The sequence below is a fragment of the Stylophora pistillata genome, chromosome 14 (genome assembly GCF_964205215.1).
Source record: "Stylophora pistillata chromosome 14, jaStyPist1.2, whole genome shotgun sequence".
In the NCBI taxonomy this organism is placed as follows: domain Eukaryota; kingdom Metazoa; phylum Cnidaria; class Anthozoa; order Scleractinia; family Pocilloporidae; genus Stylophora; species Stylophora pistillata.
The window spans coordinates 2,189,513-2,214,136 of NC_142532.1; the positions used below are offsets into that span (position 1 = coordinate 2,189,513).

At 41.1% G+C, this 24,624-nt stretch overlaps 2 protein-coding genes across 4 annotated transcripts in view; both read right to left on the minus strand.

Annotated features, from left to right (window-relative positions):
* Positions 1-24,624, minus strand: part of LOC111345802 (NFX1-type zinc finger-containing protein 1) — a 49,555-nt gene that overhangs the window by 21,137 nt on the left and 3,794 nt on the right. For 2 of the 3 annotated variants that reach the window (XM_088745958.1, XM_022953084.2), the window contains exons 2-6: positions 22,330-24,115; positions 18,722-21,323; positions 17,918-18,384; positions 17,361-17,634; positions 15,161-16,896 (exon numbers count right to left, since the gene is read on the minus strand). In XM_088745958.1, coding sequence (XP_088602084.1) covers positions 16,599-16,896; positions 17,361-17,634; positions 17,918-18,384; positions 18,722-21,323; positions 22,330-24,115 — 5,427 coding nt within the window. In that variant the 3' untranslated portion in view covers positions 15,161-16,598. Of the gene's footprint in view, positions 1-15,160; positions 16,897-17,360; positions 17,635-17,917; positions 18,385-18,721; positions 21,324-22,329; positions 24,116-24,624 lie in introns of those variants that run through there. The other variant, XM_088745959.1, reaches the window with a different exon arrangement.
* On the minus strand, positions 1,136-11,760 carry LOC111345800 (NFX1-type zinc finger-containing protein 1). The gene is made up of 6 exons (XM_022953082.2): positions 11,579-11,760; positions 8,115-9,966; positions 5,193-7,785; positions 4,236-4,657; positions 3,818-4,091; positions 1,136-2,269 (listed from the first exon to the last, which is right to left on the minus strand). The coding sequence occupies exons 2-6, from the start codon at positions 9,964-9,966 to the stop codon at positions 1,969-1,971; spliced, it is 5,442 nt and encodes a 1,813-aa protein (XP_022808817.2). The 5' UTR covers positions 11,579-11,760; the 3' UTR covers positions 1,136-1,968.

Genomic DNA, 24,624 nt, shown 5'->3' on the forward strand with positions numbered 1-24,624 from the left:
GCATGAACAAAATTATATTGTTCTAATATTCAGAGAGGATTTTCTCAGCCCATGAAACAGCTGTGGCTTTGCATGACACTTGCACACAGCACATGGCTAATTATGCTATTTCTAACGAATTTTAAGTTGTTTAGGCTTGCTCCTTTTTCGCGGAGATACAATCGTATGAATAATTAAACAATAGAAATTGGTTGATGAGCTTTTGGTTAAACTGGAAGAACCACTAGCTAAAACGAGCTAAAAAGGGGGAATTCCAGGACAGTTTATAGCTTGTTAGAAAGAACGTGATTAACCGTGCCTAGTGTTAAAGCTACAGCTCATTTGTGGGCCGAGAAAATCCTTTCTGAATATTAAAACAATAGAATTTTGTTAATACGTTTATATATTTGTGAAAAAGGGGAATTCCTGAAATATTTATAGCTCATTAGAAAGGGCGGGATTTGCTGTGTATTGTGTGCAAGTGTCAAAGCTACAGCTCTTTGGTGAACCGAGAAAATCCTCTCTGAATATTAAAATTATAGCATTTTGCCAGCGGTTCTTTTAAGATGAACCAAGACCTCATCAACGAATTTCTATTGTTTTAATATTCAGAGACGCTTTAGCGAATTTCTATTGTTTCAATAATCATGGGTGTACATATTCGTTACAAGGATGAATTCTTCACTCTTTTGTGGGCCGAGAAAATCTTCTCAGAATATCAAAGCAATAGAATTTTAATTTGAGTTTGAATGCTCGTTTTAGCTAGTTGTTCTTCCGGTTTAAACAAAAACTCATTTACGTATTTCTATTGTTTCAATATTCATGGGTGTATATCTTTGTCACAGGGAAGAATTCCGGGACACTTCATAGCGTGTTAGAGAGAGCTTGGTGATTAGCTGTGTATTGTGTGCAAGTGTCAAAGTTACAGCTCTTTTGTGGGCCGAGAAAATCCTGGCTTAGTGTTAGGGTTAGGGTTAGCTTTGTATTGGTATGCAAGTGGATAGAATAGAGTTTTAGTATGAAGGACACGTAGCTTATCGGGGGTGGGGTTAGGCACTGCTTCCCTGGGCTAGGCAGTGCTTTTTAAGTCTCATTTATGAATTAATCATAAGGGGGGATTTTCTAGGAAAATTTGTAGAATAAAAAAAAAATTGCAACCTTTTATACGTATATTTTATTTTATGGCTGGAAGTTTTTAAATCTTTCTTCATTGCTAGGGTACACAATACCATAGAAATTACCCCATTGTGCTCATTTAATCAAGTGTAACTAAATGTTTTCGTACTAGTAAGCTTACTTTCACTGACTAAATTCGTGGCTATACTTTTTGAAATGACGTTTCATTACAGGCAGAAAATTTTATTGTTGGAAGATCAATGACTCAAGGATATCTAGGAATAAAAAGCCTACGACCTTCCAATTTGTACATCGGACACTCTACCGCCTAGCTACAGGGGACTCATGCTAGGCTAAGTTGTTAACCAGGTCCATGGTAACAAACTTTCTGTATAATGCTAGGATAGGAATGTCGATGTGGGATGCTTTTGCGCAATGATCATCAGTGTGAATCGAGATGGTAAATTTCTCATCTTTTCATTAGAGGGCCTTGATTATTATACGTAGAAAAAGATAAGGAGAAAAAAGACTATAATAACAAGCTGTTGCACATAACCACATCCAGTTTTGTTCCTTACGGTCAAAAGCAGACGAGCTTTGAAGTCAGGGCGTAAAATATTCCATACAAGTTACCAAGTAAAATCTATTACTGAAACATTTCCGTCATTAAAAAACATTTCTTAGCCTATCACTATATCTATAGCTGTAATTTGAAGCAATAACATTGTTCTATAAATGATTCAATTCCAATTGAGTGTCAGAGGCGATCTGGAATTATATTTCTAGCCTTTTTGTTTCCCTTTGTTTTGAACGGCTATAGTGATAAACACGGTCTTCTTTTCAATCTAAATGAGCTTTGTCAGCATAAAAAAGTCAAACTATTTCATCTAAGTTTCCATAGTTAGCTAAATTCGCCTGTTCAGACCAAGCCGCGTACCTTGCACCATCCATCTCAGACGCCACTTGGTTGTCCTCTACCAGTGTGTGATTTTCTCCACCAATCACAGATCCGCAATCAGGACATGTGCTTTTCTGCATAGCACCGCCACACTCGGTTATGACGTAGATATGTCCCTGAGGACATTTGTACCAATGACCTGGTTTAAGGTTCATGGCGGACACGATCTGTTTTTTTTCTTCTGGCGTCAATGGTTTAAAGCAGGGATTGGTTGTCCTAAACATGAAACAATTACGTATTCAGTCTCTAGTCTTAGAATAGCCTCTCACATAAGCAAAATAACGCCGTTACACTCCCAACCAACCATTTGAAAATTACAATTGAATAAAGGCTGATAGTTTCTAAAGAAACTGTTTGGGGCTGCGTCGGTGGGGGTAATGAAATAATTTGAATATATCAACAAAGTTGAAATGGTAAATTGGCCACCGTTACGATTATAAAAGCTGACGTTTTGAGCGTTAGCCCTTCGTCGGAGCGAATAGAGGAATTGTGGGTCGTGTGTGCTTTTAAAGGCAGAAAAAGGAGCTACGTTATAGGTGGGAACATGGCAACGAGAAAAACACGAATGTTCTCGTTGCCATGTTCCCACCAATAACGTAGCTCCTTTTTCTGCCTTTAAAAGCACACACGACCCACAATTCCTCTATTCGCTCCGACGAAGGGCTAACGCTCGAAACGTCAGCTTTTATAATCGTAACGGTGGCCATTTCAACTTTGTTGATATATTTGTTGTCGTTCAATTTTATCCTTGGTTTAAATTTTATTTTCCTTTGTTCTCGGTCAGGTTAATGCATGATAATGAGTTTGAAACAAAGGAAAATAAAATTTGAACCAAGGATAAAATTGAACTACAACATATTCAAATCACTTGAAAATTAGTTCAAACACACTCGGCCGATTATTTAAGAGAGGTCTAATGTAAACCGCGGTTTCACGCAATTAGTGGGCCTAAGGTATTCTCTATAAGAGGGTTGTTGATAATAAATAATTGTCCTTCCACTGCTAGCTTTTCGTCCTCTTGACAGTGTTCACGATCAAATGTTCAGATAAAAGATTCAGCTAAATTCAAGATCGTTTAGAACGTGGTTTTATTAAAACAACGGATAAACTTTGTTTAACCTTTTAACACCCATGAGCGACCAAGACAGAATTTCTCCTTACAATATCAATACAATATCAAGCAGACAAGTAATGAGAATGAGGAAAAAACAAAATCAGGGAATCATCAGTTGATCTAATACCAAATTATCTAAACTGCGCAGTTATGCGCAGTTGATTATCCCGTCATGGAAACCGCGCAATATAATTTCACAATCTTATTTTATATTTTATTTTACTAACATCATAAGAACTGTATGGCAGACAGTAAGAAGAATTGCTAATGAGATCTTGGGAGTGAGAGGTTTAAATAAACGGTCCACTCTTTTTGATAAGTACTTGTATCCTCACGATAAAGCCTGCGTATGTGTAACATTAAGTCTAAAATATACCTTGACAAGGACGACAAAAATGTTACAATATTTTCCCGTCCGGCCCTCCTTCTCAGCAAATAAGTACATAATAAGTGCAAACTGATTCTCTTTAAACACAACTTTTGTGGTTGAGCACGACAAGGTTCGGAGATCGCCGAACATCTTCAACAATCTTTCCAGTCATTAAGCTCTAGCGATCCTCACAAAAGTACGTGCTGCTGGAGAAAAAAGTTACTTTTTTATTGGAAATTCTAATGTTTGAAGAAATTTCCTTCCAGGTTTTTAAACATACCTTATGGTTGCAATATCATGCATAAGTTTATCCAGTTCTTCGTCTGCTATGCGTTGACCGCTGGACAGTTCCTTTTGTATTGCAGTCTTCATTTGGCAGGAAGGTTCGTCTAACTCTAGCTCCAGGCTCGTGATGTCGCGGTTCAGCAAATACATCTCCAGTTGAAGATTGAATCTGGAGAATTCTGTGTTGATGTCTTGTAGCTCTAACTGCCCTACCCGGTCAGACAGAAGCCGTTTCTCAAGGTAATTCAGTTCCTCGGTAAACTGCTGGCCTGTTGATAAAACCGACGTACTTGGTAAGGTTTTTGGAAGCTACAGGTAAAATTGAGTGAAGTTGCAGAGCTTGAATTCTCTCAAATACATTAAGCTCATTGACCAAATACGTAAAATGCATTTGGGTTATAATCTCAACTTACGCTGCAACTTCTTTTCAGAGCTGTCCTCTGGCGACGCCATTCCTAGAACGCTTTGCATTTTCTTTCCTGTCGAGCACAAACGGTGAATCAGCATCAACTGGTTTTCAATGATCGCGGCTATCGTTTCAGACTTCATTGATTGCCGTATTCTGTCTTTTCGTTTTTCCAAATAGGCTGTGACTTTTCGAGAAAACGGTGTTCCATCAAGTCTCAATTTCTCCAATAAAACAATAGCACGACCGTGTAGGATCATTTTCTTGCTGTTCAATTCCGTCTTGTTTCCCAACATTTTTGCTTTCACTCTCTCAATATCGTGTAGCTGCTGTTTGATAACATTTCCATATCGCAGGCACGTTTGAACTGGGGTCTTACATTGCGGACACTGCTTTCGCCCAATCACGTCATCATCTCCGTCCATCCATCTATAAACGAGAAGACAATTTCATACAATTTTATGATGCACCCTCACTCTAGAGAGAGACAACACAAAACATAGCTGGCATTAATATGCTGCATAGCACTACCCTACCATACCACCTCTGTTTAAGCAATAGAACACATTTTTACGGGCTATATAACGTGATAAAGCCACGCGGATGTTGGGAGAACACGGGGAAAGCTTATAAACCACGAGCCGAAGGCAAATGTCCTCCCAACATCCTAAGTGGCTTTAACACGACATAAAATCGGGAAAAATGCGTTCTATTGCATTTATGACATTACTAGTAACACGCAGGTTCTGTATCCTGCTAAAGCATCTGCTTGGAAACTCACTTGAGCAATAAGACGATGCGCACTATGTTATATAGACTAGTATCGACAGATGATATTCCTAACCGAAAAAAGGAGCGACAAAGCTAACACATACGATACATCTATCATCACCTTCATTTTTGACGCCTCGACAAGTGTAAGTCGCGCAAGTGAGTAGACGGAGATATTACTGTTAGTTCATACCTATCCAGGCCAGTTACTTCAAAGATATGCTGACAATCTGGAAGCCTGATGAACCGAGCATTTTCGTCCTCCTCCGTCCCGAAGATGATCTCTCTTACTGGAGTACACTCAGCACAGATGCACTCTTTTTCGCACTCCAAACCACAGCAAACGTGGCCACATTCTGGTATGAATCGGTAGCATGGTACATTACATCTTGGTCTGTCACACATCTCACTGCACTTCTTGGTACAAGCGTGATGAGAACACTTCCAGGGGCATTCCTCGCGGCAAGGTATACACAGCTCTCCGCATCTATTCGGGCATGGATTGTGCTGGCACTTGTTTTCACACATCATGATACACGGCGGACACGACTCTCTACACAAGGACTTGCACGAATGGGAACAAATCTGGACACGACCGCACCTCAGCTTGCACTGTTTGTGAATGCGACCCATGCGACACTCGCCACAAGTTCCAGAACACGGGTGACCACATTCCAACGTGGTTCCGCAAGGAACTGGACAATCAGCAAGAGTTGCTGAGCAGGCAATAGTGACTTCATGTCCACAAGGCCAATCTGTCCTCTTGACAAGCTCTTGGCATTTCTCTGTGCAGCTTTCTGTACATTTGCGTTGACACCTGTGAGCACAGGGAAGGACTCTCTCACATCTTTTTTTGCATTTCATCATCTCTGGACTAGTGTCACATCTCACCTTTGTAGTGTGACCACAGATCGGCAACTCTTTCTCAACCATTATATCACAAAGTTGTTCACAGACTTCTCCGCAACGCTTAGGGCACGAATGGCCACATCTTTCCCTTTTCTTTTCACACGGTTTTTCACAGCGAAATTCCCGGTGGCCTTTATCATAAGGATGACATTTCAGCGGGCAGGCATGACCGCATTTCAGACGCACCCCACATGGTTGCTGACATCCTCCCATGGGAACGTTTGTGTTAAAATCTTGGGCAGTTGCAACGCTGACTTCGTCTTTGTGGATTTGGCAAACAAGGGGCAAGGCGTTTCCAATACTGGTACTAGCTTTCAAATCTGCAACAATTTTCTTCCAAATGTCACTGTGTTTGGAGAGAAGGCCAAAATTTCCTATGCAGAAGAGACCCTTTCTTGCACGCGAGAGAGCAACGCATGCGCGGTTGACAATCTTAAGGAATCCGATTTTCTCGTCTTTGTTACTGCGCACAAGTGACAGAAGGATGATGTCGTTCTCTTCACCTTGGAAGTTGTCAACTGTCGTTGGACGGACGCCTCTAAGCAGGGAATCCTCCTCTTCTCCCTGAAGGCAATCTTTGAGAGCGAACATCTGTCCCATGTAGGTTGTCAGTAGGGTAATTTGATGGGCTTCGTATCCTTGCTGTAATAAATAACGACAGAGCGCGACTAAAAACTTGGCTTCGTGTTTATTGACATGGCTATGCAACTGATCACTTGACTCTTCCATGTGGTTGTGGTTGATGAAAAACATGTTCTTCTTGATTCCTTTGACATCTTCGTATTCCTCCACAGACTTGTGATTCTCAAGATTGTCATAAATGTGTTTCATCAAGGCGGCGATTTCAGGTCTCATACGGTGCTGTACATTGAGCATCTCGCATTGCACTCCAACATTTACCATTCGCTCAAAGAGGGACACATCCAGCTTGAACTTCTTGGCTAATTCATGGACTGCGGGGGTGGGTCTTAGTTGTTTATGATCTCCAATCAAAATCAAATGCTGACAGCCCGGCGTCAATGACGCAATAATGTGAGCCTCCAGTACTTCAGCGGCCTCTTCGACTATGACGATCCTGGGGCCGATCTCCGTGAGGATGCTACGGTATTTTGCAGCACACGTGGTCGTCATGCCAATGACACGTGCCTTGCGTAGAATTTCGTATTCTTCCAGTTTGGTGATCTCCCGCTCTCTTTCAATGGCTTGTTCATACTCGCCTTGCCTAGTAAGAAAGAGCTCGTTATGATGTTCCTCCGCCCTCTTTCTCCACAGCCTGTAAAGTCTCCAGCGATCTTCTGTTCCCAACCGGTAAATATCACGAACATGCATCTCCTCGTCCTCTGACATAAGCTCTCTACTCAAAAGATTTCGTCTTACTTCCATATGGTCGGCAGCCTCTTCAGCTGAGAGGATTGCTATTTCAGAAGGAATCTCCCTAAGGTCTTTGTCGTCAAAGGGTTCATTGTCAAAAGCTACCCCGTAGCCATAACAATGATACTCTTCTTCCTCGTAGTCGCCATAAGGAAGTAATTCCTCTTCATGTTGATCTTGTCTTTCGATTTGCAGCCAGTCAAGAAGAGCTTCGTTAATTGATTCTGGTCCACCTTCTTCCAAAAGTTGTGAGTAATGGGCTCTCAGCGCATAATCGCGATGACCTAGGACTTTCATGGACACCACGCTTGTCTTTAAAGTACTTAAAATCTTGAGAGAACTTTCGGAGAAACGTTTTTGCCGATGAGTGTCCTTCTCAGAGTGTATTCTGGCTCTGTAAATTTCATCTGGAACTACTTCTTGCGAACGCATTAATCTCTGATGATACTTCAATGAATATCTGTCAAGTTTCTCACTTCTGCTACGGCCACCAACACGAACAACATCTACAAAATGACACAGAACAACTCGGTCAGCTTTATTTAAAGTATTTACCGACTAACTATATGAAACGAACAATTCGTGGGGGAAAAACGCTCTTTACATTTTGACTTGATGGAAACTCGTTGTGGCGACTGAACTTTCACATTTTAGCTGAGAACAAAAATAGGAAACAGCTCAGTAGACCATGACGTCATAAAAAAATGACCTTCCTGAGTTCTACTAAACAAGGTAGAATAATTACTACTGCCATCAAATCTTGAATTTTTTTCAGAGTTTATACAACCAGCTGCTGGTTTCAAAGAAAAAAATCAATAAATCAAGCATAACTCACTTGTCGTTGTTGAAAGAAGTCCTTCCAGAAACTGATCCAAGGCGTGATTTGTGTAGGACACCATCAAGATTGGTGTCTGGTTCTCCTTATCTTCCCAGAGTGAGTGGGTCTGTACAAGAACACGTGCAATCTTCCAACCAACGTATGTCTTCCCAGTCCCTGGCGGTCCTTGAATTACGGCAAACCTTTTGGTCAACGCCATTTTGAATGCGCGCATCTGCGATTCATTGAGCCCGAGGCTCGCCCTGTCTGGCCAACAATAATCGTTTGGGGTGCACTTACGTTCTTCTGCAGCTGAAGGGATTGCGTTTTCCACTTCCACACTGGCCGAGGCATCCGGAACAATTTCCATGGCAGATCGGGAATCTTGCTTTTCAATCAACTCAGAAGGTTTTGAATACGCCTCCCTTTTTGTAACTAAGACGTCATCGAAATTAAACTTAAAATTGCTGTTATTTTCTTTCTTTATTTGATACTCGGGTGGCTCGACATCCCTGCAGCACCCCACGATCTGCTTCTGGAAAGGAAACTCAGAATTTATCTCCTTGAGGGCTTCAAGTACGTGTCTGTAAGATTCAAAGTAGGCTGGAGACTCTATCATGACAAAGACCTCCTTTCTCTTCACAAACTGGTTCACTTCCTCCGAGCTAACGCTTTCGAAACGTACCTCCACCAGTCCATCTATAAGTCCCTCAGGATCTCGATTTTCCACTGTTGCGAATACCAATGTATTAAAGTTGTCTGCAGAAAGACAAAGCAGTGTTCCATACTTTAGTCGCTTAGTTCGCTCCCAGTTCACTCGCACTACTTTCGGATGAGATGCGTCAAACCTGATTCTAAAAACTCGGCCTCTTTTTCTACATACGGGAAACTGGATGGTGACGCCATGATAAACATGAACATCATTGGCGCGTTTGCGTTTGTTTTCTTGATTAGGTTCCAGGACACTGCTCTTTTTCAGTTGATGTATTCCATCACGAAGAGGTTTTACAAGGTCCTCCCTCAAGAGACGAAACTGCACATCTAAATAGTGGTCCAAGTCTTTAAACCTTCTGTCGGTGATGTTTTCGCGAAGGAAACGTCTGGCAATTAGATCTTGTACTTGAGGAATGACGCTTAACTCTCTGAAATTTTCTTGTGGTTCACCTTGTGAATTCCGATCACTTGTATATTTTGCACTCCGAATTGCTTCTTTTTTCAATTCCTCCAGTTGCTGGATCTTTTCATCTAGCTGATTGACGTCTTGGACCAGGTTTGACTCTTTCAGCTCATTTAGCGAGGTTCTAAGCTGTGCCAGTGGTAGCTTATAAACTATGTCTTTACCAAATCTCTGAAGAAATGCGACAAAAATTTCCGTCAGATTACTCACTGTGCAAACACGATTTTCTTCGTCTTTCCAATGGTCAGAATGAGGCAGTTCATTGATGAAACTCGATAGAACCGTCCCCGTAATGAAATTCTTCGCAATGGGAGAACTTAACAACCTGTCGACATTTTCGGTGATGAGGTTGTTCCCTGAACATAGCAGATGAAAAGCAGATATAACCAGCTTTAGAAAGACAGGGTTCGCTTCTTCGTTGCTTAACTTCTCTGAAGTCAATAGCGCCTCGAACCTCTCCGCTTTGCTGATAAGCTTTAAAGCCGATGGTTCTCTGCAGATTTTTTCTAATTCTTTGAAGCTGATAGGCCGAGTAGTGTTATCCTTGTCCTCCCTAACTATGGTGACCGTTCGTCTTCGTTTCGGGGCGTCATCGATCCTCGGGACATGTTCGGACCTTCGCTTCCGATTGTCAGAGGAAGCATTGAGCTTACTTCGTAAATCCCTCGGAGAATTACTATGGTAACGTGACATCTGTTTTGTGAAAGTGAAAAGGTAAGCAGAAACACTGATTTATAGCAACGAATTATAAAACAGGGGGACCCTACTTTCTTTTTTGGACACAGATGACTCAAATTTAAGGAAACAAAGCCGAACAAAAAACTATTCACGACAATCATATTAAGTACAAAAGAGTGTTGAGACAAAGAGAGACGAAGCACTTGGTTGAAACTCACAGCATTTCTCATCAACGGGCGGTATAAGCACTTACATAAATTTATGAACCGCAAAAAGACTGCAATAAAGTCTCAAAGCAATATGGAATCAATCTCATTTCTATCATGTCTTTTATAGTACTTTCTGTAGTTATGATGAAAACAGGAAATGTTTCTGCCGAATTATCTTATGTATTTGTAGACAAAAAGCAGAAGCGATAATAGGTGCGGCTGCTGAGATGAAAAAAATCGATGGTGTAACTATGAAAAGTTCTTCATTCATCGCGAATTCCCGTGAAGAGCTTCCCTTCTGGAAAGCAATACACAATTACATTTAGAAGGTAGAATCAAAGTATAGAACACAATTGATTTAATACTGGACCGTCAGAGACGGGCAATATTTTAACTGATGATCGAGAGCGGGCACATTATTTGTCATCATTCGAGCGATTCAATCGCACGAAAATCATAAGACAAAATTTGATCCAACAACATCTAAGGCTACCAGCGACATCACAGAATTTATCGGCGATCGACAACGAAAATCTGTGTGATGGTTAGTTTTTTACGATCACGTACATTCGCATGTTGCTATGGTTACGAGTGATTATGTAGCGGATTTATTTCTATCGTCCGATAGAGTTTTATTCTGATATCACAGTAGACTGCCTGATACCAATCTATCTCTGTCTTAAGGTCACTGCGAACGTGAACTCTGACGTGGAAAATAGAAAAATGCAAATTTTAGCGAAATGGATGTTTGGATTTTATACCAAAAAATTTATTCCAACAATTTATTTGACTAACAACTTTCGACAGCCTAAACAAAGATACTTCTTAAAATAGTTTCTACAGTCTATCCTGTCACAAACGGTAACAGTCTTGAAAAATACGATAATTTCTCACGAAATTTTCTCGTGAAAGTTCGGACGAATAAAAATGAAGTTGCTAGAACACCTTCGATTGTGATTAATGCGTTCCCTGAAGCATTCATGCTCCAGTGATTCATAAAATGTAAACTGAATCAAATCCAAACAAAGTTTTCGAAGATTATGAAACGATAACCAATAACTGCGAGTAGAGAAATCCTTTTTTTCTGTCAAGCTTTCAAGTTGAAAAGCATCCTTTCTAAAGAGGAACTGCCTGAAGAAACATCGTTAAGATGCCAGAAATCGTCATCGATTAGTTTTTAGAGACAGCGTAGCAATATGATTTTAATCTGCACATTTTGGTATTTTGAAGAAATAACGAGTTCTGCAATGGCTGTTCTCGTGTCAATAACGTTTCTTCGAACGCACCAACTAGTTGCTTGAAGACTGTTGTTTAGTTTTGTAGGCTCTAATAGAATTTAATGCTAACATCCCACAAGCGATTCCTGAAGAGGTTCTAATTGCAAGCATCATCAACGTTAACGTTTAATAGGAGCTTACCTTTAAACTACAAGTTCAAAACATGGTCGAAACCATGTTGATGTGAACTATGTTTCACGAGGAAAAATTTTCTGCTTATTTCAATTCCCACAAATTTCTCTTCAGCTGCGCAAATTTCTCGAAAATCAGCCAAGTTATTGGATCGGAAATATTAAGCATGTCAAAAATGTGTGAATTCTGCTATGTGATTGGTCTATTATTTTAATATTTGTCCGTCATCGATTCTGAGAAACAGCTCTGTTCCTCTCCGGTTTCTGGGAATTCTATGACGAAATTTTGATATTACGATCGTACATTTTTAAGTTGGGGTTAACAAAACCACCATCCCCAATCTGATTCAATCTGTTTCGGGGAATGGGGAAACCTTTTATCAAGTATGAACAGGAACAATTTTCTTTCGCCTCTGGCATTCATAAAGGTTCTATTTCTGGTTTGCCCTGCAATCCCTACGATAATTATGCAAAAATGGACTCGTCCTACCACCTGGCGAGAGCCACTTTACAAAGTGTAAAATGAAACCATTATTTTTAGACATATTCGGCATCAATTCTTAGAAACTTTTCAGTCATTGTTCCGCTTTCATGCGAATTTGGAAGCAAAAAGTCCGTGTTTGGAAAACGTTGCCCGGCAAGGTGTTGAGTGCTTCAGTTTGCCAAGATCTTGCTTCATTTGGTTTCATACCTAACGATAATAAATCAATTTGGGAGCCTACGTAGAAGCCAGTTTTTCTGGGATTCGTTTTAGATTTTGTGGAAAAGCTTAATTCAAATTCCATAGGACCAAATCCGCAAGCTCAAATCCCTCCTCACTTCTGGTCTTCAGAAAAGGTCACATTTCAGCCGGAAATCTTGCTCTAATTATAGGTCGGACCATAGGCTAACATGGTCACCACACCTATCTGAAGTGAAAAAGAGCTTTGCTAATAAACTCAATCTACTAAGAAAACCGATGAGCGGTTTTGGAACAATTCTACTTTGGTGTTATTCTGCCTTTAATCACCTACAGCCTTGTGACATGGGCAAACTGCAGTTACTTTGAGCTATTTAGGTCAATCGATAAACTCCACGGCCGAGCTGCGAAGCCAATATATAACTTAGGGAATAGTATTTCTTACCAACACGCACTTAAGCGGATAGCCAAATGGCATTCCTTAGCTTATATTTATGAGATCAGACTGTTCAAGCTGATGCCTGATGCTTACTACGATAGACTTCCTGTACTACTAAGTGACAACACACCGAGTACTCGTTAAGAAGATCAGAAAATATCATTATTCCTAGGTATCAATCTCTAGAAACAGTCTGTCAGTTACAGGGGCGCCATCCTCTGGAATGCAATTGCATCCAGGCGTCCGGACATGACTCATGCTGAACGTTGGTCTTTAGACTCCAGACTGAGTAAAATACAAGTACAAAGAGATTTCCATTTCAAAGCAACATATGCCTCAGCTGTCAACTTCAGTAACAATGATTTTATATATTTTTAGCACTTAGTCCTAAGGGTATTACAACCGTAAATTATTGTAAACTTATCATTGTATCATTGTATTATGTGTAATTGTACTTTAGACTTAGATGCATGACCCCATAAGCGTTAGCTTCAACTATCACCGTGCTGAAATAAAGTAGATGTGTGTATGTAAGGCAAATGCAGTAGGCAATATGACCAGTTTTTTTACAAGGAATTGCTTTGCAGATATTGAGCGCAGGACCTCGTGGGATCGGCTGAGAAAAATTTCCCTAGAGATTTTTTAGTGAGTTTGTTTTTTGGTTAAACAATGTTGACGCTGTCAACGGGAAAATTATGTCACCTAAATCTAGCGCCTTTGGTATCGTTTATTCCGATGCTAATGACACTGCTTTCGGTGGTTATTTTTATGTGCAATGCGGCCAGAATTTAGTTTCCGGTGCTTGGATCGACGATGAAATGTGTTCTAGCTCCATCTTTATGGAAATTTTGGCTGTTAAATTTGTTCTACTTTCTTTGGTTAACTAATTGTCCGATTTAACTGTTAAATAGTTTACAGAAAATCAAAACGTACCTTGAATTATTTCGTCTGGAAGTAGTAAAGGTCATCTGCAGTCCGAAGCTTTGTCGATATTTAACATCTGTTGCAACCATGGCATATCAATTTAGATGGAATGGATCCCGAGATCTCAGAATGACCTGGCTGAGTTTCTCAGTCGTAGTCATGACGCAGACGATTGGGGCTTTTCGCCTCTCTCGTTTCACCTGATGGACTCAGTTTGGGCCCTCCATTCCATAGATCACTTCGCAAATCATACGAATGCTAAAACTTCCTCGTTTTATTTCCAGATTTTGGACCCCAGGATCTGAAGGCATCGATGCCTTTGTTATGAATTGGGCCGGGAAAATAGCTCTGCTTGTCCACCTATCTCCCGAGGGGGGGACTCCCATATGAAACAGACGGGGATGCTCCTCGTGTCGTTTAGGGGTGTAAATTTTGGATTTTGGTCTCGCTTAGGGTGTTCCTGGCAAAGCGCCAATACTTTAAGCTGCCAAGGTCTCGTTTAGGGTTTCGTGAAGAAATACAGAATTACGCGAAGAGAAACAGAAGTAAAACTTTCTTTTTAACTTGTTTTGTTTACCGTATTACCTCAACATTAACTAGTTTTCTATTTTACCAAGTGCCAAAGAGACACAGCATGAACATGAGCGGTGTCTTTTAGCGGTCAAAATTTACTCAAGCCACGCCCAGATGGTCTCCTTTACGGGTTAAATTTAAAATTTCCGACGAGCATCCCCGTCTGTTTCATATGAGAGTCCCCCCCGACTTATCTGTCTAATTTTGCGCGTTTTACTACCCGTGCGTAAGGTGTCAGGGTCCTTCATTGTTCCATTGTGGCATTCTGCCACCTTGTGGCCAATGACTCGTCAGATGGAAATTGTTTTGCTGAATTAATTGTTGACTGGATGGAACTTCCGTCACTTAAAGAAGCCTTCATACCTGTCAGGTGTAATAGAAGACTTGAAGTTCAGGATGAGAACTTTGAGAGTTCACTTTGATCGTTAATTTTCTCTTTTAATCAGACTAGCTTGTTTACTTTTTTGCTCTCTTTGTACTCTTGGACCGTGCCGCCACAGGTGAACACGGGATACCAAATGTGTTATGCTTTTTCTGTTGTTGTCAAGTACGGCTATGGTGGTGCTAGAGAATTTTGACGAGAAATGAATTTTTCCGCATTTTTTTTAAAAACTTAGCGGAAAAATATGCTCTCGTCGTTATGAACTATCAAGGGATTTGGTAAGAGTATGTGGTATGTAAATTATTTCTCTTGGTATTCTCTCTGGATGTACTCCCTCTCACCTGTTTTTTTTTTTTTTTTCTTTTTAGGTATTTTGTCATGTTATTTTCTTGGTTTTCCTTCTTTTACGAGCTGATAAAGTATTTACGACTCATATTTGCTTTCATTATCAGAGAAGTTATAAAAGAAGCTTTAAGAGAACTCACAGATGTTTCTAAAATTAGTATCCATAGTCTTCGAGCTGGAGGAGCCACTTCTGTGGCTAATGCTGGAGTTCTTGATCAGCTTTTCACGCGACACGGTCGTTGGACCAGGGAAGACGCTAAGAATGGCTATGTCAAAGACAACTCAAACTCTCGTTTATTACTGTCGCAGTCTTTAGGAATCTAGATAATACGTTTTGTATTTTAAGACCGTGCCCGGCCGGTCGGGAGAGTTCCTTTGAGCTACGGGAGACTTGTGGTAGGTTTTATAAGGCCATCAACCAGGTCCATGATGACAAACATCCTACATATTGCTAGTATAGGAATGTCGATATGTGATGCTTTTGCGCAATAAAAATGTAAACCGAGATAGTAAATTTCATTGTTATTTTCAGTTCTGTGAAAGCGACAACAACTCAAATTCATAACAACAACAAATCAAATGTGCACAGCACCCTTCCTTCACAGCAAACTCTATCTCTAACAATATCAGGTACTTCTCAAATGATTTTGATCTTGGATTTTGGGATGAAAAGGAAAGTTTTAATTTTCTCGAAATGGTTCGCTCATTTCTACAAATTTAATAACTGTCCATGTGGTTACCTTGCCTTAACAGAAACCGTCACGAATTTAAACACACACATTTACATTACACAGGGACGCAGCGTGGATCTTTTAGAAGAGGGGTCACACTGCGACACACCCAGGGTACCCACTCGACTGCCATGTTGAGCTCTAAGCTGTTTTTTTTACTAAGAGTGAAATTTTGTTAGATGAGGATGGAGTGATTCATGCGGTACATGTTTTTCGGGTTGCACTTTTTTCGCTTTCTGAATCATAAGACTTGGTTGGTTTAATCTCCTGAATAATAATAATAATCTCCTAAAAGTGTCGAGGGCAACCCAAGTCCTCCCCCGCCAGGCAAGGGTCTCCGATACATAATTCTTCTGAGTAAGATATAGTTTTTCTATGATGTTTTGCTATCTGAGCTGTATTTTTGTTTCATCAATGTACTTGGATCATGTCATAAAAAGAACAAAAATTTAACCAGTGGAGCACTCGATTGAGTCTTCAAGAGTCTCGATCCTATCGAGTTTTGTTAACTATGGTCAAAATCAGACGGACATTGGAATCAGATCGTAAAATATTCAAAGCACTAAAAAAATCTATTCCCGAAGCATGATCGTCAGTAAAAGATTAGTTTACCTATAACTATCAATAGTTACGAACCAAAGCATATCATATTTTAAATAGATGATTCATCCCTGATAATCATCTTGGAGCAATTTCAATTGAGTGTTTGAGGAAATCTGAGATTTCATTGGTTTTGTTCAACTCCGCTCTGTGATTGGTTTAGAAAACTCGCGCCAACCTCTGATCCAGTAAGATTCAAAACTTGATTAAACTAGTCACTCGCATTTCCCGCGCTTTTATTTTGCGTTCTCACGAGCCTCTAGCGCTTTTTTTTTAAACTTTGTTCTGAATGGCTATTGGTGATAGACATGGTTTAATTTCTTCGAGTGACACTTAATCGAAATGAGCTCTACCAAATCACTCAATTTCACCTAAGTTTCCATAGTTAGCTAAATTTGCTTGTTCAGACCAGGCCGGGTAATTCGCATTATCCATCTCAGGAGCCAGTTGATTTCCCTCCACCAGTGTGTGGCGCGTTCCACCAATCACAGCCTTGCATTCAGGACAATTGCTTGTCTCCATGGCGCCGCCGCACTCACCTATTGCGTAGACATGTCCTTGAGGACATTTGAACCAATGACCCTTAGACAGACCAATTGCTTTCACGATCTCCTTTTTGTCTTCTGGAGTCAGTGGCTTAAGAACTGGGTGGGTTCTGAATACAAAAATATTCTTGTTTACTGCATGTTTCTCAAGAAGGATTTAGCATTAAGATTTGCGACACGAGATGAATTTCTACAAATTAAGTGAAGTGAAACTAAAACTTATCTGGCACTCACAACCAATCACTATAGGGGGCAGTTATGCTGTTTTGTGTCAAGCTTTGAAAGACGCTTGATTTATAGGCAAAAACAAATTCGCGCTACTCTACAATATCATGCGATAAACTGGCATGGCAACGTAAATACAACGGTTCTCTTCATACACATCTAGTTCTGAAATGTTAGCTGTGAACCTTACACAAAGAATAAAAAGTAGTAAGGTTAATGCTTTATTAGCTTAGATTTCTGAAATGTTAGCCTGAGCTTTGAACCTCACACAAAGAATAAAAAGTAGTAAGTTAATGCTTTATTAGTTTAGACATTGAAAAAAATATGCATTTCGTTTTTTAAAACGTACCTTATAGTTTCTATGTTTTTCATCAGTTTTTCCAGTTGCTCGTCTCCTATGCGTTTACCGCTGGACAATAGCTCCTTTACTTCAGTCAACATCTCCTGGCAACTTTCGTCTAGCTTTAGATCCAGGCTCTTGACATCATGACTCAGCAAACAGTATTCGAGTTGGAGATTGAGCCTGGAGAATTCTGTGTTGATGTCTTGTAGTTCCCTCTGCGTTACTCTGAAGGACATGAAACGCTTCTCGAGATAGCTCAGCTCATTTTTAGCGTGTTCACCTGTCCAAGAGAAAATCAGTTTCCAATGCTTACAATATGTCGATCAGGTGTGTACTGCTTCACAGTGACCGGGCGTGTTCATATTGGTGCTTCAGAAAAACGGCAAACACAAAGCTTTTTTACCTGGGCAGATCGACACTACCCCCTAAAGAGTTTCAAATAATTGAGGGAGGGAGGGAGGAGGGAATGTTGTTATTTCTTTCATTTCATGTGAGTTTTTCGTACTTTTTGGTAAATTATTCAAACGGCGAAGAAACTTCTTTAATTATGGAAACGGACTTACTCTGTAGCTTATTCTCTTTGAGGATCTCCATCGAGATCTTGCTGAGGTTCGCCTTCATTTTCACGTGCATCGAACATAACCGCTCCATCAAAGTCACTTTGTTCTCCATAAGAGCAGTCTTGACTTCATTCTCTTTAATGGAAACCATGAGTTGATCGTCATGTTTCAGCAGTCCAGCAACAGAGTTCTTCAGTATTCCCAACGATTTTTTCCGTCTTCCACCAGTAAACTTTGTTTCCAAACTTTCCAGACGTTTTTCAAGGTTAGCCTTTTTCTCTTCCAACTCACGACTTGTCATTTTTGATATTTTCCACTTCTCTATCTTCACCTTCTCTATGTCGAGCATCTGCTGCTTGATGACGTCACTGTATCGTAAGCACGAGCGGATCGGAATCGAACAGCGAGGACACACTTTCGTTTGTATCATATGAACCTCAGTCGCTTCAACTGGTGACATGTCCATGTATCTAAAAAAGAAAGGAAGAATAGGATTATGGGATCACAAAACAAGGGAAGCCCAAAATGATTGGGAAGACACTTAGCCATGCCCAAAACACAAAAAAGGAGAAAAACCAACATTAGTTTCCCCAACATCAAACACCAAATTTACTCCATGAATAGCAATGAAAACTTTGCATTCATACATCCTTTTGATTGGAAATTTCAAAATTTTAACGAGCAACATTCTAAAAATAGAAAGAAAACATTGTTTTCACCATCAAAGCACCTATTATGAGCTTAAGATCTTTCAATTCGCATCTCTGGGCTATAATGCGAAAATTCACGTCACCAAGTTATGAATACCTGTCAAGATCAGACACTTCGAAGATGTGCTGGCAGTCTGGGAGCTTAATAAACCGGGCATCTTCTTCGTCCTCTCCACCGAAGAATACATCTGTAACTTCAAATTCGTCGTCATTTTTCATGCACACGGCACAAATGCACTCCTCGCACATCAAACCGCGACATACATGGTAGCATGGCAAGATTTTGCCGCATATCACGTCACATCTCGGTCTGTCACATACTTCATGACAGCGCTTGTAACACTTGTAATGCCGACATTCCCACGAGCACGGATAACGACATGGCGTGCATAGCTCTTCGCACGCTTTGTCACATTCACTGTGCTCGCAACGATTTTCGCAGCTTCTAGGGCACGGTGGGCATGGAATGTTACAACGCTCCTTGCAGACGTGAGAGCACAACAGATGGCGTTGACATTCCTCCATACAGCCCTTGTGAAGCCGTCCCAAACGACACTCACCACACTTCCCAGTACATGGGTGGCCGCATTCCAAGAAGCCCCCACACGGGGCTGTACAATCTGTTGAAGTGGCCCAGCAAGCGATAGTAACTTCATGTCCACATGGCCAATCTGTCCTCGATATTTTCTTGAGCTCATTGCATTTAGGAGTGCACGCCTGCGAACAGTAGTCTTGGCAACGGTGGCCACAGGAGAGGGTTTTTTCACATCTTTCTTTGCATTTCAATTCGTTGACGTTGGTGCCACATGCTATATTCTTCACAACGTGACCGCACCCTGGCAGAACTTTGTCAACCAGTTCTTCACAGTACTTCGTACAAGGCTCTTTACAAGGATTTAAGCACGGGTGACCACATCCTAAGAGGGTTCTTCCGCAAGGCTCATCACAGGTGTAATTCTCGTGTTTAGTGTCACGTGGATGACACTGTTGTTTACATACATGACCACACTTCAGACGCACCAAACATGGCCGTAGACATCCCCCGAAAGGAGCCTTCTCGCTGAAATCTTCAGCTGTTTTGGCTGTATTTTCCTCTCGATGAGTTTGGCACGAAAGGGGTAATTCGTTGCCAATGTTACCACTTCTCTCCAAGTCTTTCACAATTTTGTTCCATATCTCACCCGCCCCCGAGAGAAGGGAAAAATTTCCAATACAATAAAAACCCTTTTTGGCACGGGAGAGAGCCACGCATGCGCGGTTTATGATCTTCAGGAATCCAGCATTTCCATCCTTGTTGCTGCGCACAAGCGAAAGAAGAATGATGTCGTTCTCTTGGCCTTGAAAGTTGTCAACTGTCTTCAGACACACTTTGTCGACTTCTTCGCTATTTCCCTCGCGGAGGCAGTCTCTGATGGCAAACATCTGCCCCGTGTAGGTTGTTAGAAGGGTAATTTGATGGGCTGCATACCCTTGCTGCAATAAATAACGGCACAATGCGACTAAAAATATTGCTTCGTGTTGGTTCACGTGGCTGTGGGAGTCTTCACAAAGATCCTCCAAATGACTGTGGTTGATAAAGAACATGTTCTTCTTCATCCCTTTTATGTCTTCATATTTCTCTACCGATTCATGACTCTGGAGATCGTTATAAATGTGTTTCATCAAGGCGGCAATTTCAGGTCTCATCCGATGCTGTATGTTGAGAGTCTCACAGTGAAGACCGACTTTAACCATTCTCTCGAACAATGACACATCCAGATTGTAATTCTTGGCTAGATCGTAGACTTCTGGTTTGGGTCTCAGTTGCTGATGATCTCCAATCAAAATCAAGTGCTGACAGCCTTGTGTCAGTGAGGTAATTGTGTGAGCCTCCAGCACTTCAGCAGCTTCTTCAATCAAAATGATTTTGGGGCGAATCCGTTGCAGAATGCGGCGGTATCTGGCGGCGCATGTGGTTGTCATGCCAATGACACGTGCCTTACGGAGAACCTTGTACTCCCGATTAGTATTGAGTTCGGCTTCACGCGACAGTGCTTCTTCGTATGTTTCTTGGAACGTTTTCAAGTGTTCTTTTTGATTGATCTCCAGTCTTTGAACCCATAGTTTGTACAACTTCCAGCGATCTCTTCTCGGCAATCGGTAAACATCACGGATTCTTCTTTCTTGACTCTCAGTCATTGCCTCGTTAGTTGTGAGATTTCTCCTAACATAATTCGGATTTTTAGCATCTTGCATGGACAGGACGACTATTCCACCTAATTTTCCGTTCTCCTCTGAAGTTTCATCGTCGTCAAAGATGAAACCTGGTGTCGCGAACTCCATACGGAAATCATTTCGTCGATGGTAGTCTTCTGAACTAGACCCTCGAGTTGTTCCTTCCCTTTCTATGTCCAGCCATCTTACCAGCACTTCATTGATTGGTCGGTTTACGGCCCTGTCCCAAAACTGATGGAAATGTCTTTCCGCAACACATTCCTGATCATAAAGCTCTTGCAGTGACAAAATTGCCGTTCGCGAGGCCTTTAGTAGGAAAGTTGAACGCTTATAGAGCCTTTTATGGTCTTCAATTTCTCTCTTCGCTGTTCTTCTCACTTGGCGGGTTGCCACATCTGTTATGTGCTTTTCGCGTTGTAGGCATCGCACCAACGAGTATTCGTTTAACTTTTCACTTTTACTGCGGCTTCCAACACGCACAATACCTGTCATTAGTGAGAGAAGAGGGTATTACTGTCTCGTAGAGTATGATTGGTTCTCTTGTACTAACATTGTTGGTGTCCTGTCATTAGTGAGAGAAGAGGGTATTACTGTCTCGTAGAGTATGATTGGTTCTCTTGTACTAACACTGTTGGTGTCCTGTCATTAGTAAGAGAAGAGGGTATTACTGTCTCGTAGAGTATGATTGGTTCTCTTGTACTAACATTGTTGGTGTCCTGTCATTAGTGAGAGAAGAGGGTATTACTGTCTCGTAGAGTATGATTGGTTCTCTTGTACTAACATTGTTGGTGTCCTGTCATTAGTGAGAGAAGAGGGTATTACTGTCTCGTAGAGTATGATTGGTTCTCTTGTACTAACACTGTTGGTGTCCTGTCATTAGTAAGAGAAGAGGGTATTACTGTCTCGTAGACTATGATTGGTTCTCTTGTACTAACACTGTTGGTGTCCTGTCATTAGTAAGAGAAGAGGGTATTACTGTCTGGTAGAGTATGACTGGTTCTCTTGTACTAACACTGTTGGTGTCCTGTCAGTAGTGAGAGAAGAGGGTATTACTGTCTCGTAGAGTATGATTGGTTCTCTTGTACTAACATTGTTGGTGTCCTGTCATTAGTGAGAGAAGAGGGTATTACTGTCTCGTAGAGTATGATTGGTTCTCTTGTACTAACACTATTGGTGTCCTGCTTATGATATTTTTTTCACTTTCGAGACTTCATGTCCGGTTTGCGAAATTTGGCGAACGAGGTAGAAATTGAAGTGTCTCGCGACTGCAGCTAGTTAGTATGGCCTAGGTTTTTTTTTTTGCACCCACAAGTCGTAAATGACAAAAAAAGGATGAAAAAACTCAACTGATATGATATGATCAGATGTTGGGATATAATGATATGTTGGGAGGTCACCAGGTCTATCACAGATTCAAATGTGAAGTACATTGTAGTACCAAGGGCTTAAATATTTGTTTACAAACTGTTGAAGAAAATAGTTTGAGCTTACCTTCCATTGGTAAGAGACCTTCTAGGAACTGGTCTAGGGCGTGATTGGTATACGATACCATAACGATTGGAGAGTTCCCTTCGCCGTTCTGCCAAATGGAGAAGTTTTTCAAGAAAGCTTGGGCGATCTTTAAGCCAACATACGTTTTCCCGGTGCCTGGGGGTCCTTGGATGACCGCGAACTCTTTGGTCAGCGCCAATTTAAACGCACGCATCTGTGACTCGTTGAAGCCAAGGATCTTACTGTCTGGCCAATCGAAGGAGATTTCGTTGGTCCTTGCAACTTCCAGACTGCTCGAGGAATCGTTCATGGCTGTACCTGCGACTTGTGACTCGTCCTTCTGTGCGCGTGTAGCAGAAGCTTTGGACGTTTTGGATATTTTAGCAGGGGAACGTCCACAAAGAGCAGTGAAGTCAAACGAGATTGGTTCTCCCTGTCTTTCTCTCTGATACTTGGGAGGTTCAACATTATGAACACATTCCACAATGTATTTCTGGAAAGGAAATTCTTCAGGCTTTATGTTCTTCATTGCTTGTAAAACATGTCTGTATGCTTCGAAATACGCCGGTGACTCTATCATGACAAACTCTTCTTTCTCCTTGACAAAGACAGCTATTTCTTCTTTATCAACGTTTTGAAAACGTACGTCCAATTCGCCCACACTAAGGTCCTTAGGATTTCGATCTTCTACTGTGGCGAAGACTAGTGACTTAAAATCATCTGAAGAAAGACATACCAGTGAGCCAAACTTCAGTCGCTTAGATCTCTCCCAGTTCACTTGCTTTACCTTGGAATGCTTCAAGTCAAACCGGATTCTGTAAAGCAGGCCTTTCCTGTTACATACGGGATACTGGACACTGACCCTCTTGTAAACCGAGACCTTGTTGGTGCGTTTGGTCTTGTCTTCAACGCTCAGTTCCAGGGAGTTGTTTTCCTTTGTCAATTGCCTTATACCATCACGAAGAGGTTTCACGAAATCTTCTCTCAAGAGGCGAAACTGTACATCTAGATAATGATCCAAGTCATTGAACTTTCTTTCGATGACATTCTTGCGAAGGAAGGGTTTGGAGAAAAGATCTAACGCTTGAGGGATGACACTTAATTCTCTGAAACTTTGCGGCGGTTCCGCTTCGGGTTCCTGATCATGCGCAGACCTTGCACGCCGAATCACTTCATTTTTCAATTCTTTCAGGTGCTGGATTTTTCTCTCGAGATCTTCGGTATCATGGATGAGATTCTTTTCCTTGAGTTCATTCAGTGATACGATAAGCTGTGCTAGCGGAAACTTATTCACGAAGCTATCACCAAATGTGGGAATGAGGACACGAAAAATTTCTATCAGATCATTAAGCACATGGATGCGGTCATTTTCGTCTTTCCAGCAATCAGAGTGAGGCATGTCGTCGATGAAACTCGAAAGAACTGTTCCTGTCCAGAACTTTACCGTTGCGGAAGACCTAAGCACGTTTTCTGCGTTTTTGGCCACCAGGTTGTTTGTTGAGCAAAGCAAACGAAAAGCCCTTATAACCATCTTCAACAAGTCGGGTCGTATTTCCTCCGAAGTCAAAAGCGCCTCGAACCTCTCAGCTTTCCTAACTAAGCCTAAAATAGCATTTTCTGGAACTTCATCTTTACAAATGTCTTCCAAATATTTGAATGAGATTGGAGAAGGTGTACTGTTCGTGTCTTCTCTTCGATCTGTTCGTCGTCGTTTCGGGGCGTAATGGTCAGTCTTCGGATCATCTTCGTAGCTACGCTTCCGACCGTTTCGATAATCACGGGACATCTATAAGGAAAAGGAGTCAAATAAGGATAACAAAAGAGGAATAGGGTAGAAGTTCCTTAGAAAAGAAAAGACTTCAACGTCTGAACTCGAAAAAAATGTCTTTAAAATGTTGTAACCACAAAACAGAAGTGATTAAATGAATACTTTCTTGTAGCATCTTATGTGGTGAAACTTGAACTAACCACCTGTTATAACTATAACCACCTGTTACAAATCGTTGCAGTATTGCAGCCGTAAAAGGTCTCCTGTCAAAGACGGAGTGTCTTGTCAGTTGTCATCAACATGTAGGCTTAATTTTAGTCTCATAGCGAGAGGATATGCAATTCTTTTTTCAAAGGAAAGTTCACCCCTTCTTCTTTTATCTTCATTTTTTAAGAGGAACGTTTTATTTGTGGGGCTACATCAAACAATTAACACCGAGTTTGAACGTGCAAACGGATTCTATCCGTGCTAAAGTATTTGTGTAGCTACCTCCCCTATGCGAATTAGTTGTAACTCTTGAACTCGCA

Coding starts and splice junctions, on each gene's coding strand:
- LOC111345800 (XM_022953082.2), bottom strand. CDS start 9,966: ATGTCACGTTACCATAGTAATTCTCCGAGGGATTTACGAAGTAAGCTC. Junction 7,786..8,114: donor ACTTCTTTCAACAACGACAA/GTGAGTTATGCT, acceptor GTCATTTTGTAG/ATGTTGTTCGTGTTGGTGGC. Junction 4,658..5,192: donor GAAGTAACTGGCCTGGATAG/GTATGAACTAAC, acceptor TCTCGTTTATAG/ATGGATGGACGGAGATGATG.